Raw genomic sequence first — 13,618 nt, forward strand, 5'->3', positions numbered from 1 at the left:
CACGGCATCCGCAGTGTCCTGGAATGTTGTGGGTGGGTGGGGACAGGCATCAGGCATTTCCTAGGAGGGGCTTGTGGCTTCCTTCACATTTTGTAAGATCTGAGACCACAAAAAGAATAAGAACCACTGATCAGCTGAGTACCATGAGGTACGATTTCCTGTGTCTGGGAGCCCCTGATAGTGAGAGATGGCATAGTTCTATTCAGTGCGTTTCCATCGTAGGAGCCGTGGTTCTGGATGGGGAAGGCACGGTCAGTTCTTCATCAGTGGCCTGAGGCAGCTGCTGTTCTCAGGAGCCCTCACTCTTAGGGAGCCATGCTTCCTGTCTGCAAGGAGGGCACATCTTTGTCCTGTTATGTCAAACGTGTGGCCTGTGGGAGCCCCCAGCAGAATGGGGAAAGGCGATTCCTAACCTTAAAGTAACAGATTCTGGTCTGGAGAAAGTGTAGAGCAGGATGGTAGCCGCAGAAGGCTAGGGGCTCCTCTGACGGGCCTCCCACCTCGCCTTCCCCAGAGCCCTGTACGACCGGCTGGCAGAGGTGGAGAATGAGCTGAGCTTTAAGAAGGACGACATCCTTTATGTGGACGACACCTTGCCCCAGGGCACATTTGGCTACTGGATGGCCTGGCAGCTGGATGAGAATGCCCAGAAGATCCAGCGTGGGCAGATTCCCAGCAAATATGTGTACGTGTGCCCCAGTGCTAGGCTTGTGGTATGGGTGGGAGCAGAGGGGCCTAGAGCCATCCCATGGGATGCCTGCGGGGGTTGGGAGTACTGAGAGGACTAATTCTGCAGCTTCTCGCAGCCTCCGGCATATCCACTTTGCCGAGATTGCTTGTCCAGAAAGCTGCTTCAAGCATGAGTCCACACCGTGCAGAGCACAGTGACAGCTCAGGAAGCGTAGCTTTCAAAGTCAGCTAGCAAGGGCTGTCCCAGCAGTTCCTGTCGACACTGACCTGAATGTCGTGGTCGAAACTGGTCTGCTCTGAGAGCTTGCCCCTGACACTGGTGTTCATGCCACCCCACAGCAGGGGTATGAAGGGGCTTGTGGGGTGTGGGAGATGGAGCTGTGAAGCCCACAGAGCCATGTTGGGGGAGGCCTGGACTCTGCCCCAGCTCTCACCCTCTGCACCGTGGCAGTGTGGGCGTGGAGGTGGTGCCTGCAGCCTTTCCCAGCACTGCTACTCTCTGTGACTACAGGATGGACCAAGAATTCTCCAGGAGGCTCAGCATGTCCGAAGTCAAAGATGACAGTGCCGTCAAGACACTGTCAGCAGCTGCGCGCAGGTCTTTCTTTCGCAGGAAACAGAAGCACAAACGCCGTGGATCCAAAGATGGGAAAGACCTCCTTGCCGTGGACACCCTCTCCAATGACTCTCTTCCCCTCTTTGAAGGCAAGTAGCTGGGCTTGCTTTTCCAGTGGGCTCTCAGATAAGGTTTACTGTTTGTCACAGCAGCCTCAAGACTGCGACCTAAACAAAGTGGAGGTTTACTTTTCTGTCACCCAGAGCAGCCTGGCAGTAGGTGTCCAGGTTGGTACAGTGGCACCAGTTTTCACAGCCTTTGATCATTTTGCTGCCTCCATCCTCAAGTCTTCCGTGGCCACCACAGGTCACTGGTGCTCTAGCCATCTTGCCCATGTTTCAGGCAGCAGTAAGGGGGAAGGCAAAAGTGTGTCTCCGCTGAGTGGGGTTGGGCATCTGCTTCCTGGCTCCCACCTATGTCTCTTAGCATCTGCAGGGAGGCTGAGAAAGGCAGTGTCTCATCTGGGTGCATTGTAGGCTCAGTGACACAGACTTCGTTAGGAGGGGAGCAGGCGGGAGGGCGTTGAGGAGGCAAAAGGTGGTCTCTGCTCAGTAGTGGTGTTTTAGTGTGTTTGAGGTATTACAGGCTGCTTGGTGCTGGCCAGGGGCCGCCAGGTCTCTGCAGAGCTTTGGCCTTTTCCAGCTTCACTCCTGTGTTATTTCACAATTTCTACGAGATGCTCGCTGAGTAGGATGCTGATGCAGGGCTAGAGTGGAGTGTCCGGGGCATCGAGGACCCCTTGTGGGCAGCCCTGTGGAAAGGGCGCATTTGTCCTGTAAAGTGGGAGGCCCTTCCGAATGCTGCTCCCCGGACCTCTATGTGTGTCTGCCCTCCTAGAACGTGCACCCACCAAGTGCTTAGAGTGTGTGCGGCCAGGGAGCGGCAGGGGGTAGGACAGCCGGCTTCCTCCTTTCCTCTCTTCTTTACTTTTGAAGTCAAGACCTTCAACCCCTGGCAAGTTGAGTTAATCACACCTTAGTTCATGGCCTGCTGTCACCGTCAGGACGGGGGTTTCAAACTAAAACCCGCTGCCTGGATGTGGCCCACCACCTGCTTTTGGGTGGCCTGTGAGCCAAGGGTTGTTGCAAAATTTTTGGAGATAACAGTTGGCTCCATTTTGCCTTCAAAGTCTCAAATATTTACTCCCTTGTCCTTTACAGAAAAAGTTTCCCACCCCCTCATTTGGGGTTAGGTTTCTTTTGTTTTGTGCCCCTTCCTCCGTTCCTTTGATCTCCGCTCTCACATCTCCCCTCTCCCCTTCCCGGTAGGCACCATCCTGGTGTGTTTGGTGCCTGTCCTTGGGTGTGTGTGTATCTTAGAAAAGTAACCAAGTGTCTCTTCTTCCTTTTAGTTGTTCGCTGTTGTATTGTACAGTGAACCCGTGAGAGCTGGAACTCGACGGCACCGCCTTGTTTTCCTGGGTCTCTCTTACAAGTTTTCTGCCTTTGACAGGGTGCAGTATTATCACTTTTCTATTGCTGGTTTTAGTGGAAAATATTGGCGTTTTCCTTCTCTGACAGGCTTCTAACTCATACAGTTTCTGGCTGTAGCAGGCTTCACTGTCTATTTTGAGGTTGTCATTAGGTGGATGTACTTTTTGAATTGTTCTATCATCCTGGGAAATTGACCCTTTTATCTTTATGAAATGTCTTCATTTCTAGTAGTATTCTTTGCTTTAAAGTCTGTTTTGTCTCACGTAATCACCGCACCAGCTTGCTTTTGGTGGCTGTTTGTACAGTTCTTTTTACTATCAGGTTTTTTGTACCTTTATATTTAAATGTTCCTTATAAGTTTATAAGTAGTACATGTTTTTTTTTTTTAATCCACTGTGACAATCTTTTTTAAAAATTTTATCGAAGTGTTATGTCTGTACAGGAAAGTACACACACGTTCACAGAAGAGTAGATAGCACCCGTGACAGTTCTTATTTAGAGCATTTAATCTCTTACATAAAAGACAATTACTGATGTATTTGTAATTACACTGACAGTCTTACTCTTTCTTTTCTTTTCGGCTTACCTGTTTCATGTTTCCTTTTCTCTCCTTTCGTGGTTTATTTAATCAAGCATTTTTGTAGCTATCCTTCCCCTCTGTTGCCTGCAAGTTGCTTTTGGCATATTCTCCTGGAGATTACAGTAGATCTCACAACATGTATCTTTTTTTTTTTTTTAATTAAAAAAAATTTTTATTGCACTTTAAGTGAAAGTTTACAAATTAAGTCAGTCTCTCATACAAAATATTATACACTCTTTGCTATGTACACCTACATGCTCTCCCCCTAATGAGACACATTCCTTCCCTCCACTCTGTATTCCCGTGTCCATTCAACCAGCTTCTGTCCCCCTCTGCCTTCTCATCTCCCTTCCAGACGGGAGCTACCCACATAGACTCGTGTCTACTTGAGCTAAGAAACACACTCCTCACCAGTATCATTTTCTATCTTATAGTCCAGCCCAATCCCTGTGTGAAGAGTTGGGTTTGGGAATGGTTCCAGCCTTGGCCTAACAAAAGGTCTGGGGACCATGACCTCCAGAGTCCTTCTAGTTTCAGTCAGACCATTAAGTCTGGTCTTTTTACGAGAATTTGAGGTCTACATCCCACTGCGCTTCTGCTCCATCAGAGATTCTCTGTTTTGTTCCCTGTCAGGGCAGTCATTGGTTGTAGCTGGGCACCATCTAGTTCTTCTGATGTCAGGCTGATGTAGTCTCTGATTTATGTGGCCCTTTCTGTCCCTTAGGCTCATAATTACCTTGTGTCTTTGGTGTTCTTTATTCTCCTTTGCTCCAGGTGGGTTGAGACCAATTGATGCATCTTAGATGGCAGCTTGCTAGCTTTTAAGGCCCCAGACGCTACCAAAGTGGGATGCAGAATGTTTTCTTAATAGATTTTATTATGCCAGTTGACCTAGATGTCCCCTTAAACCATGGTCCCCAGACCCCTGCCCTTGTTACTCTGGCCTTCAAAGCATTTGGTTTATTGAGGAAATTTCTTTGCTTGTGGTTTAGTCCAGCTGTGCTGATCTCTTCTATATTGTGTGTTGTCTTTTCCTTCACCTAAAATCGTTAGTGAATACCCCTCTCCCTCCCTCCCTCCCTCCCTCCACATTCTCCTAACCATCAAAGAATATCTTCTCTGTTTAAACTATTTCCTGATTTTTTATAATAGTGGTCTCATACAATATTTGTCCTTTTACAAGTGACTAATTTCACTCAGCGTAACGCCTTCCAGATTCTTCCGTGTTGTGAAACGTTTCACGGATTTGTCATTGTTCTTTATCAGTGCATAGTATGCCATTGTGTGAATATACCATAATGTATTTATCCATTCATCCATTGATGGGCACCTTGGTTGCTTCCATCTTTTTGCTATTGTAAACAGTGCTGCAATAAACATGGGTGTGCATATATCTGTTTGTGTAAAGGCTCTTATTTCTCCAGGATATATTCCAGGGAGTGGGATTGCTGGATTGTATGGTAGTTCTATTTCTAGTTAGTTAAGGAAGCACGAAATCAATTTCCATTTGACATTCCCACCAGCAGTGTGTAAGTGTTCCAGTCTCTCCACAATCTCTCCAACATTTATTATGTTGTGTTTTTTGGATTAATGCCAGCCTCGTTGGAGTGAGATGGAATCTCATTGTAGTTTGATTTGCATTTTTCTAATGGCTAATGACCTTGAGCATTTCCTCATGTGTCTGTTAGCCACCTGAATATCTTCTTTAGTGAAGTGCCTGTTCATATCCTTTGCCCATTTTTTAATTGGGTTATTTGTCTTTTTGTAGTTGAGATTTTACAGTATCGTGTAGATTTTAGAGATCAGACGCTGATTGGAAATGTCATAGCTAAAAGCCTTTTCCCAGTCTGTAGGTAGTCTTTTTACTCTTCTGATGAAGTCTTTGGATGAGCATAGGTGTTTGATTTTTAGGGGCTCCCAGTTATCTAGTTTTTCTTCTGCCTTGTTAGTAATGTTTTGTATACTGTTTAAGCCATGTATTAGGGCTCCTAGCATTGCCCCTATTTTTTCTTCCATGATCTTTATCGTTTCAGATTTTATATTTAGGTCTTTGATCCGTTTTGGGTTAGTTTTTGTGCATAGTGTGAGGTATGGGTCTTGTTTCATTTTTTGCAGATGGATATCCAGTTATGCCAGCACCATTTGTTAAAGAGACTGTCTTTTCCCCATTTAACTGACTTTGGGCTTTTGTCAAATATCAGCTGCTCATATGTGGATGGATTTATGTCTGGATTCTCAATTCTGTTCCATTAGTCTATGAATCTGTTGTTGTACCAGTACCAGGCTGTTTTGACTACTGTGGTGGTATAAAATATTCTAAAATCTGGTAGTGTGAGGCTTCCCACTTTGTTCTTCTTTTTCAGGAATGCTTTACTTATCTGGGGCCTCTTTCTCTTCCATATGAAGTTGGTTATTTGTTTCTCCATCTCATTAAAAAGATGTCGTTGGGATTTGGATCGGAATTGCATTGTACCTATAGATTGCTTTCGGTAGAGTAGACATTTTTACAATGTTGAGTTGTCCTATCCATGAGCAAGGTATGTTTTTCCACTTCTGTAGGTCTCTTTTGGTTTCTTACAGTAGTGTTTTGTAGTTTTGTTTGTATAGGTCTTTTACATCTCTGGTTAAATTTATTCCTAAGTATTTTATTTTCTTGGGGGCTGCAGTAAATGGTACTGATTTGGTGATTTCCTCTTCAATGTTCTTTTTGTTGGTGTAGAGGAATCCAACTGATTTTTGTATGCTTATCTTGTATCCTGACACTCCGCTGAACTCTTCTATTAGTTTCAATAGTTTTCTTGAGGATTCTTTAGGGTTTTTTTTGTATAAAATCATGTCATCTGCAAATAAAGGTGCTTTTACTTCTTACAAATCTTTATCTAGCCTAATTGCCCTGGCTAGGACCTCCAGGACAATGTTGAATAAGAGCGGTGATAAAGGGCATCCTTGTCTGGTTCCCATTCTCAAGGGGAATGCTTTCAGGCTCTCTCCATTTAGAGTGATGTTGGCTGTTGGCTTGGTATCAATGCCCTTTATTATGTTGAGGAATTTCCCTTCTATTCCTGTTTTGCTGAGAGTTTTTGTCATGAATGGGTGTTGAACTTTGTCAAATGCCTTTTCTGCATCAATTCATAAGATCATGTGGTTCTTGTCTTTTGCCTTATTTATGTGATGGATTACATTAATGGTTTTTCTAATGTTGAACCATCCCTGCATACCTGGTATGAATCCCACTTGGTCATGGTGAATTATTTTTTTGATGTTTTGTTGAATTCTATTGGCTAGGATTTTGTTGAGGATTTTTGCATTTAAGTTCATGAGGGACATAGGTCTGTAATTTTCTTTTTTTGTGGTATCTTTACCTGGTTTTGGTATCAGGAATATTCTGGCTTCATAGAATGATGTTTGGGAGTATTCCACCCTTTTCTATGCTCTGAAATACCTTTAGTAGTAGTGGTGTTAACTCTTCTCTGAAAGGTTGGTAGAACTCTCCAGTGAAGCAGTCTGGGGCAGGCCTTTTTTTTTGTTGGGAGTTTTGTAATTACCTTTTCAATCTCTTCTTTTGTTATGGGTTTATTTAGTTTTTCTACCTCTTTTTGTGTTAGGTAGGTAGCGTGTTTCTAGAAATTCATCCATTTTTTCTAGGTTTTCAGATTTGTTAAGAGTACAGTTTTTTGTAGTATTCTGATATGATTCTTTTAATTTCCTTTGGGTCTGTTGTAATATCGCCCATCTTATTTCTTATTCAGGTTATTTGCTTCCTCTCCTGTTTTTCTTTTGTCAGTTTGGCCAATGGTTTATCAATTTTATTAATTTTTTCAAAGAACCAGCTTTTGGTCTTGTTAACTCTTTCAATTGTTTTTCTGTTCTCTATTTCATTTAATTTTTATTAATTGCTTTTTTCTGGTGCCTGAGGGTTTCTTTTGTTGCTTATATGTATCTTTTGACTTCACTATTAATATGAATTATTACTTTAATCACTTCCCTAATAACTCTAGAACAGCAGAACACTATAACCCTGCTTACCCCTCTCCCACCATCTCCATGGTTATTTTAATTCTGCATATATTTTAAACTCTGGGCAGTATTGTCAGCTTGACATCAGTTACTCTTTGTCTATTCTAGTAATTCTCTGTTTTCCTCTGGTTTCATTTTCTTCCTGCTGAACAACGCCCTTCTATGTTTCCTGTGGTGCAGGTTTGTTGGTGATGAATTCTTAGTTTTTGTTGGTCTGGAAACGCCTTTTCACCGGTGTTTTTGAGGAGCGTTCCACCAGGCATAGAATCGTGGAGTGGCAGATAGATTACGTGAGCATTTGAAGACGTCGTGCACTGTTGTCTGGCTTTGCTTTTGTCTTAGTTTCCCAGGGCTCCTGCAACAAGCTGCCACAAACTCTGAAGCTTCAAACAACAGAGATTTACTTGCTCACAGTTCTGAAGGTCAGAAGTTCGAAATCAGCTTCACTGGGCTGAAATCAAGGTGTCAGCCAGCCACACCCCTGCAGAGGCTTTAGGGGCGAGTCTGTTCTTGCTTCTTCTGGCTTCTGGCAGCCGCCGACACTCCTTGGTGGGGCCACGTCAGCAGCATCTTTACATCTCTCCCTCTGCTCCTTCTTCACATCACCACCTTCTCTGTCTGTGCCTCTTCCCAAATGCCCTCTGCCTGTCTCGTAAGGATACATGTGATTGCACTTAGGCCCACTCAGATAATCCAGGATGTGCTCCTTCTTGTGAGGTGATTAAGTTAACGCTCTTAGTCATCAGATCTTTGGCTGTATAAGGTGGTATTCACAGGTTCTAGGGATTAAGAGGTGACTGTATCTTTGGGGGACCATTTTTCAACCCACCACACATAGTTCCTGTTAAGAAACATTTTTCATATTGTTCTTGTCATTGAAGGCACTGTGCTTTCTTTCCCCTTCCCCTCAAGCTGCTTTCACGGTATTTTTCCATCTTCAGTTTTTAGTAGTTGCACTGAGTGAGTGGTCACTGTGCGCTAAGGATCCGCATGAATCCAGCCCCCTCAGTGTGCGGGTAGATCCATTCCTCACCTTCTCTTCTCCATCCTAGTCACCAGGCATCCAAGTGGCATTGTCTCTCCAATCCTAGCCAGCTGGAGCTGGGACAGAGCTCACAATTTCAACAGATACCTTCTTTCAGACGAGCTTCCCATGTAGTATTTCTCTGACCCTAGCCACTTGGAGCTACGTCAGACTCACAAGTGAGAAGGACACCTACTTTCAGACTGCCGAGTAGGCGGAGGCCAGCCCTTGCTGGCTCTCAACTACCCCTATGGGTTCGTTAATTCACTGGAATGACTCACAGTGTCTACAGAGAGCACAGAAGGTAAGGCTACAGATCTGTTACAACCATAAAGGGTACAAATGAAGAGACCCATAGGGTGAGGTCTGGGAGACGTCCCCTCTCCCACGCATGGTCACCGACCAGGAAGTTCATCTGAGCCTCAGGATTCAGGGCTCTTATCAGCCTCAGCACGTAGCCAGGATAGATTGCTTCATGCCCTCTGAGGCTGGTCAGCATTGGGTCCCCAGGTTGTCCCTCTTGGTCTGGTCAGCCCCCATTCATTAGCCTTAGGTGTGGTCCTTTTAGAAAGAACTGAGAACACAGGCCAGGTTGCTTTCTGCTGTTTTCTTTAATGTGGCTGTGGTTGGTTGGTACTTCTTGAGTCTGTAGCTTGATGTTTTCGTCAATTTTGGAAAACTCTTGGCTAATGTTTCCTTAATTGGCTTCTGTGTTCTTCTCATCTTTACTTCCGTAGCGTAGTTTTTTGGGGCCATATCTATCTTAGTTACCTATTGCTACCTTAAAAAATACCATAAGTGGGTGGTTTTAAAGAACAGAAATTTCTCTTCTCACAGTCAGGCGGCTTCTTGTTGTTAGTTGCTGTCGAGTTGATTCAAGTACTGAATCCAGGGTCTCACTCTAGGGGGAGGTCCATTTTTCTCTGTTTCAGTTTCTAGTAGCCAGCAGTCCTGAGCATTCCTGGGCCTATAGGTGTATCTGCCATGTCAGTCTGTCTCCATGTGGCGCCTTTCTCCTGTTTTTGTCTCTGTGTCTTTTCTGCTCTTTTTATAACCCAGAAGTGATTAGGTTTAGGATTCAGCCTCCTCTGACATGGCCACATTAACACTGCAGAAGAAAACCCTACTTCCAAACAGGATCGTATCCACGGGTACAAAGGCCAGGAATTCAGTACGTACTTTCGGGTGACACAGTTCTATTCTAAGTGTCCCACGTCTCTCACACTTTTTTCCCTTGGATTTTTCATCTCTTTTTTTTTCTCTCCATGCAAATCAGCGTGGGGATTTTCTACGGACTCTGTTCCTCTTCGTAAGTCCACTCTTCTTCTGTGTTTCAGTATGTTTCTTAACTTCAGAATTTTTTTTTTGCTCTATAATTTTCATTTCTTTTTTCTTTTAATTGACTTTAATTTTCTGATGAAAATTTCCATTTCATCATCTCTTTTGTTTTGCATATTAATCATATGTGAAGACTCTATTTGGTAGTGTCTAATGTCTGGTTATCTCTGAGTCCTTTTCTGCTGTGTCTGTTTTTCTTGGTCCTGCCCTTTGGCACGCCTGGTCATATTTTACTGAAACGTCAGAGATCACGTATAGGAAATGGTCAAGGCTCTGGATCGTGTTCCTATCGTGACGTCAGTGGTGTCAGTCAGCTCCATCTCAGCAGAGGCTGAGCAGCCTCGAGGCTGTGCTGCAGCTTTTGTGTAGCCATGGTCTACCCTGCTCCTAGGCCGTGACCCTGCGGTGGTCCCATGAGGGCCAAGGTTCTTTCCCAGGGCCCCTCCTCCTAGGGATCCTCAATGCCCAGTTTTGGTCTCGTAGTTCCTGTGTTCAGTGTTTCAGTGACTCAGACTCCTTGCTTCTTGCTCCTCACAGCTTAATTTGGCAGATGAGTTTAGGGGCAAACCTCTGAATATCAGACTTTTTTTCTTGTCCCTCCTTCTCTCTGCAATTGTGACCTCACAAGTCCCAGCTCTCTGGCCGCCCTAACCTCCGTGTTTGTCTCACCTGCCTTGGAGATTGCCAGAGGCTTCGCTAGCTCTCTGCCTGGCTTCTCAGCCCGTCCTCACTCTAGAAGTCTGCGCTTGCCCTGGTGGGGAAGGAGGCCTGTACAACGCAGGCTCACGGCTCTGTGGCTCCCTTCTCTCCAGGACCTGACATCTCAAATCCTGGCTGCTCTAACAGCCCTGTGATGCCCTCACAAAGGTATTGCTCTTTTTTGTCCAGGTTTTCTAGTTGCTCTCAAAGGTGTGCCGCATAATCTTCTATTATACCTGGGAGCAGAAATCCCTACGTAATTTTTTAAAGCTCTCAGGTGATTCTGATGCACGGTGGGGATTTTAAATTCCTGCTTTAGTTTGTTCTCCTGACTGCTGCAGGGTCTCCTGGTCTCTGGTAGCCTTTTTACCTCTGGTGCTCCTGGTACTTCACATCTCTACACCACAGAGTACACAGGTGTCCTTGTCCCATTAGTGGCCTGTGCCCCAGTGTCTCTGGAATATGTGCAGAGGCCTGGTGTGTCCTTTATAAGAAGGTTGTCGCAGCATGGACTAAGACTTGTAACCCCTGAGATCAAACCTGTGCTCTGTGTGTCCCTGATGGGCCACTTTTCTTCTCTGGCCCTCTCACTCATCTGGTTGCGTTGCCTGATTGGTAAGATGCATTCCAACTCTATGGTTCTGTAACTGTGAGGACTCCTGATGATGCAGGTTATCCAGGGAGGAACATGGAATGTTAATAGTCATCGAGGGAGAATATTCTTTTTCGAGTTGAGGGAATACCGACTTAATGTCCTGAAGAGGGGGGTGGATAAAATACACTCAGTGTACCCAAGCAGCGGGACACTCAGGAGCAGAGAGATCTGCTGTGTGAACCAACACGGGCACGTTTCAGAAGGACAGTGCCGAGCGACAGGGTGATCTGCTGAGTATTGCAGTATTACATAATGTTTGTCAAGTACACACACACATCACGTGTGCCAGCGAGCGTGTAAATAACACACGACAATGACAAAATGGAAGGGCATGCTTCCGACTCATCACAGTGGTTACCTCCGAGGAGGCTAGTAGGGAGTCAGGGTTGGGCAAAGGGCGTAGCAGAGGACTTTATCTGTGATGCTCTGTGCTTATCTTTTCCCGGAGGAAGTTCTTTACCCTGAGGCTCCTCAGAGCCGTTCCTCAGAAATGTGTGGGCATCCCTCAATGGTGAAGGTGGTGTAGGTAGTGTGTGGAATTTCTCAAAGTTATTGGACCACTAAACACTCCCACCGCTGTTCAAAAACAGGTCATCTGTGCCTCTGGTCTTTGGTGGAACTCTAGGTTGGGAAATGCTCTTTAGAGCCACATAGACAAACTGTACATGGATTTTGTTACTAGAGAGGAAGACGTGGACAGTGGGGGAGTTAAGCAGGCATGTTAAGACACACGAAGAAGTGTTGGGGCAGGGGGAAGTCCTGGCGCATCAGATATGCGCAGTTGGGGGGAGGCTGCACTGAACGCCAGGAAGGACTGGGACCTGGCTCAAGGGTGACCAGCTGGCCTGGTTTGCCTGGCATGTGGGAATTTCAGGGCTGAAACTGGGAAAGTCCCAGGCAAACTGAGATGAGTTGGTCATCCTACCTGGCTCTGGGTTTGTGGCATGAAGGGGGTGGATTTCCCAGGGAGGGGAGCACATATGAGCAAGTTGGAGGGCGGTGGGCCCCCAGACCTCTATTTCCCTCCATGCCTAGCCGATGCCCTGGTGACGTTGCCTCTCTCTCTCGCCAGATCTGGTGAGCCTGGCATACCAGCGAGTGCAGAAAGTGGACTGCACCACTCTGCGGCCAGTCGTGATTTTGGGGCCCTTGATGGATGTGGTGAAGGAAATGCTGGTGAATGAGGCACCCGGGAAATTCTGCAGATGTCCCCTTGGTAAGGGGTGTCCACTCGCCTGCCGGATCGTGTCTGTCTGTGTCTGTGTCCCTACCAGCTCCGCCCTGCATGGCGTGTCAGCTCCAAGGCAGGTCAGACAGTGGTTCTCAGGCGCTTCCTGAGAAGGGACGACCTGAGGCTCAGCAGACGAGACCTGGCTCAGATCAGGGCATGACCTAGGTCCTTTCTCCTGAGGAGAAGACATGGCCTGCATTCCTAAAAGCTGCTGTGGGACATTCTCTGCTGACGTTAGGGCCAGGATGGGCTGTGATACCAGGGCGTGGGCCAGGGCGCGGTGTCCTGACCCCGTGTTTGTGCCTTGCAGAGGTGATGAAGGCCTCGCAGCAGGCCATTGAGCGGGGTGTCAAGGATTGCCTCTTTGTTGACTATAAGCGGAGGAGCGGCCACTTCGACGTGACCACAGTGGCTTCAATAAAGGAGATCACGGAAAAGGTACCTGTTGCTTTTGGCCGGGGCTGCAGGCACCTTTTTGGGCCTGAGGCCCGGGCTCCCTCAGTGTGTGTCTGGCCCTTGTGCCCCGGGTCTTCTCCCTGCGAGTCTCAGGTCACAGTCTATCCATGCGTGTCAGCCGGAGTGCCTTTTTCTCTCTGCCCTTATGTTCTTTGTGAGCTCAGGTCCTTGCTTCTCTGTGCTTCTGCGTCCCTGAGATCCTGGGCAGGGAGTCACCCTGTACACTCGCCACCTCCCCTGTCTGAGGGCTTTGTTTGAACTTGGGCCGGTGGGGACCTTTGCACAGGGAGTTCTGAAACAGGGTCCCAAGTATGCCTGCTGAACTCGTTTGCAGAATTTTACGTTTGTGGCCTTATTTTGGGGAGAGGAACACAGGCTCCATCGGGGGTCCCTGCTCCTGAAAGAGCTGGGAACTGTTGGCTGTGTGTCTCTCTTGGGCATAGTCAGCTTCGTTTGCAGCATGAAAGAGGGGATCTGTAAGGTGCGGGAAGGGCAGCGCTGTGCCCGGCCCCATCCTTGGGTGCTCAGTCCCCCTCGCTGGGCTGTGGCTCCCTTGTGGGTTGGCTTCTTACAGCTTTCAGTGCACCTTGCTGAGTTGAAGTGGCGGGCCTCCGGTCAGGGGTGGCCCGCTAAAGGTAGGAAGCTTGCCAGTGATTGGGCCCCTGGGTGGAGCCTCTGGATGGGTGGGTGGGCGTTACAGGGTGCTTGTGGCCCTTCTCTGGCTCACACTCTGCCTGGAGGCTCAGGGCCCCGGGAGCATATTTCGGTCACAACCATGTAAAGACACAATCTCTTCCCCCGCTGCAGGGTCCTCTGAAGCTGTCTGATTATTTGCTCAGTCTGGCGGAAATAAGGGTCCTGAGTCTAGGGTGAGGGAAG

At 46.9% G+C, this 13,618-nt stretch overlaps 1 protein-coding gene across 3 annotated transcripts in view; it reads left to right on the forward strand.

Moving 5' to 3' along the window:
• Positions 1 to 13,618, forward strand: part of DLG5 (discs large MAGUK scaffold protein 5) — a 182,799-nt gene that overhangs the window by 164,485 nt on the left and 4,696 nt on the right. For all 3 annotated transcript variants that reach the window (XM_049855762.1, XM_049855763.1, XM_049855764.1), the window contains exons 26-29: positions 515 to 685; positions 1,202 to 1,395; positions 12,125 to 12,268; positions 12,594 to 12,721. In XM_049855762.1, the coding sequence (XP_049711719.1) occupies positions 515 to 685; positions 1,202 to 1,395; positions 12,125 to 12,268; positions 12,594 to 12,721 (637 nt within the window). The remainder of the gene's footprint in view (positions 1 to 514; positions 686 to 1,201; positions 1,396 to 12,124; positions 12,269 to 12,593; positions 12,722 to 13,618) is intronic.

This window comes from Elephas maximus, chromosome 16, assembly GCF_024166365.1.
Source record: "Elephas maximus indicus isolate mEleMax1 chromosome 16, mEleMax1 primary haplotype, whole genome shotgun sequence".
Classification (NCBI taxonomy): Eukaryota; Metazoa; Chordata; class Mammalia; order Proboscidea; family Elephantidae; genus Elephas; species Elephas maximus.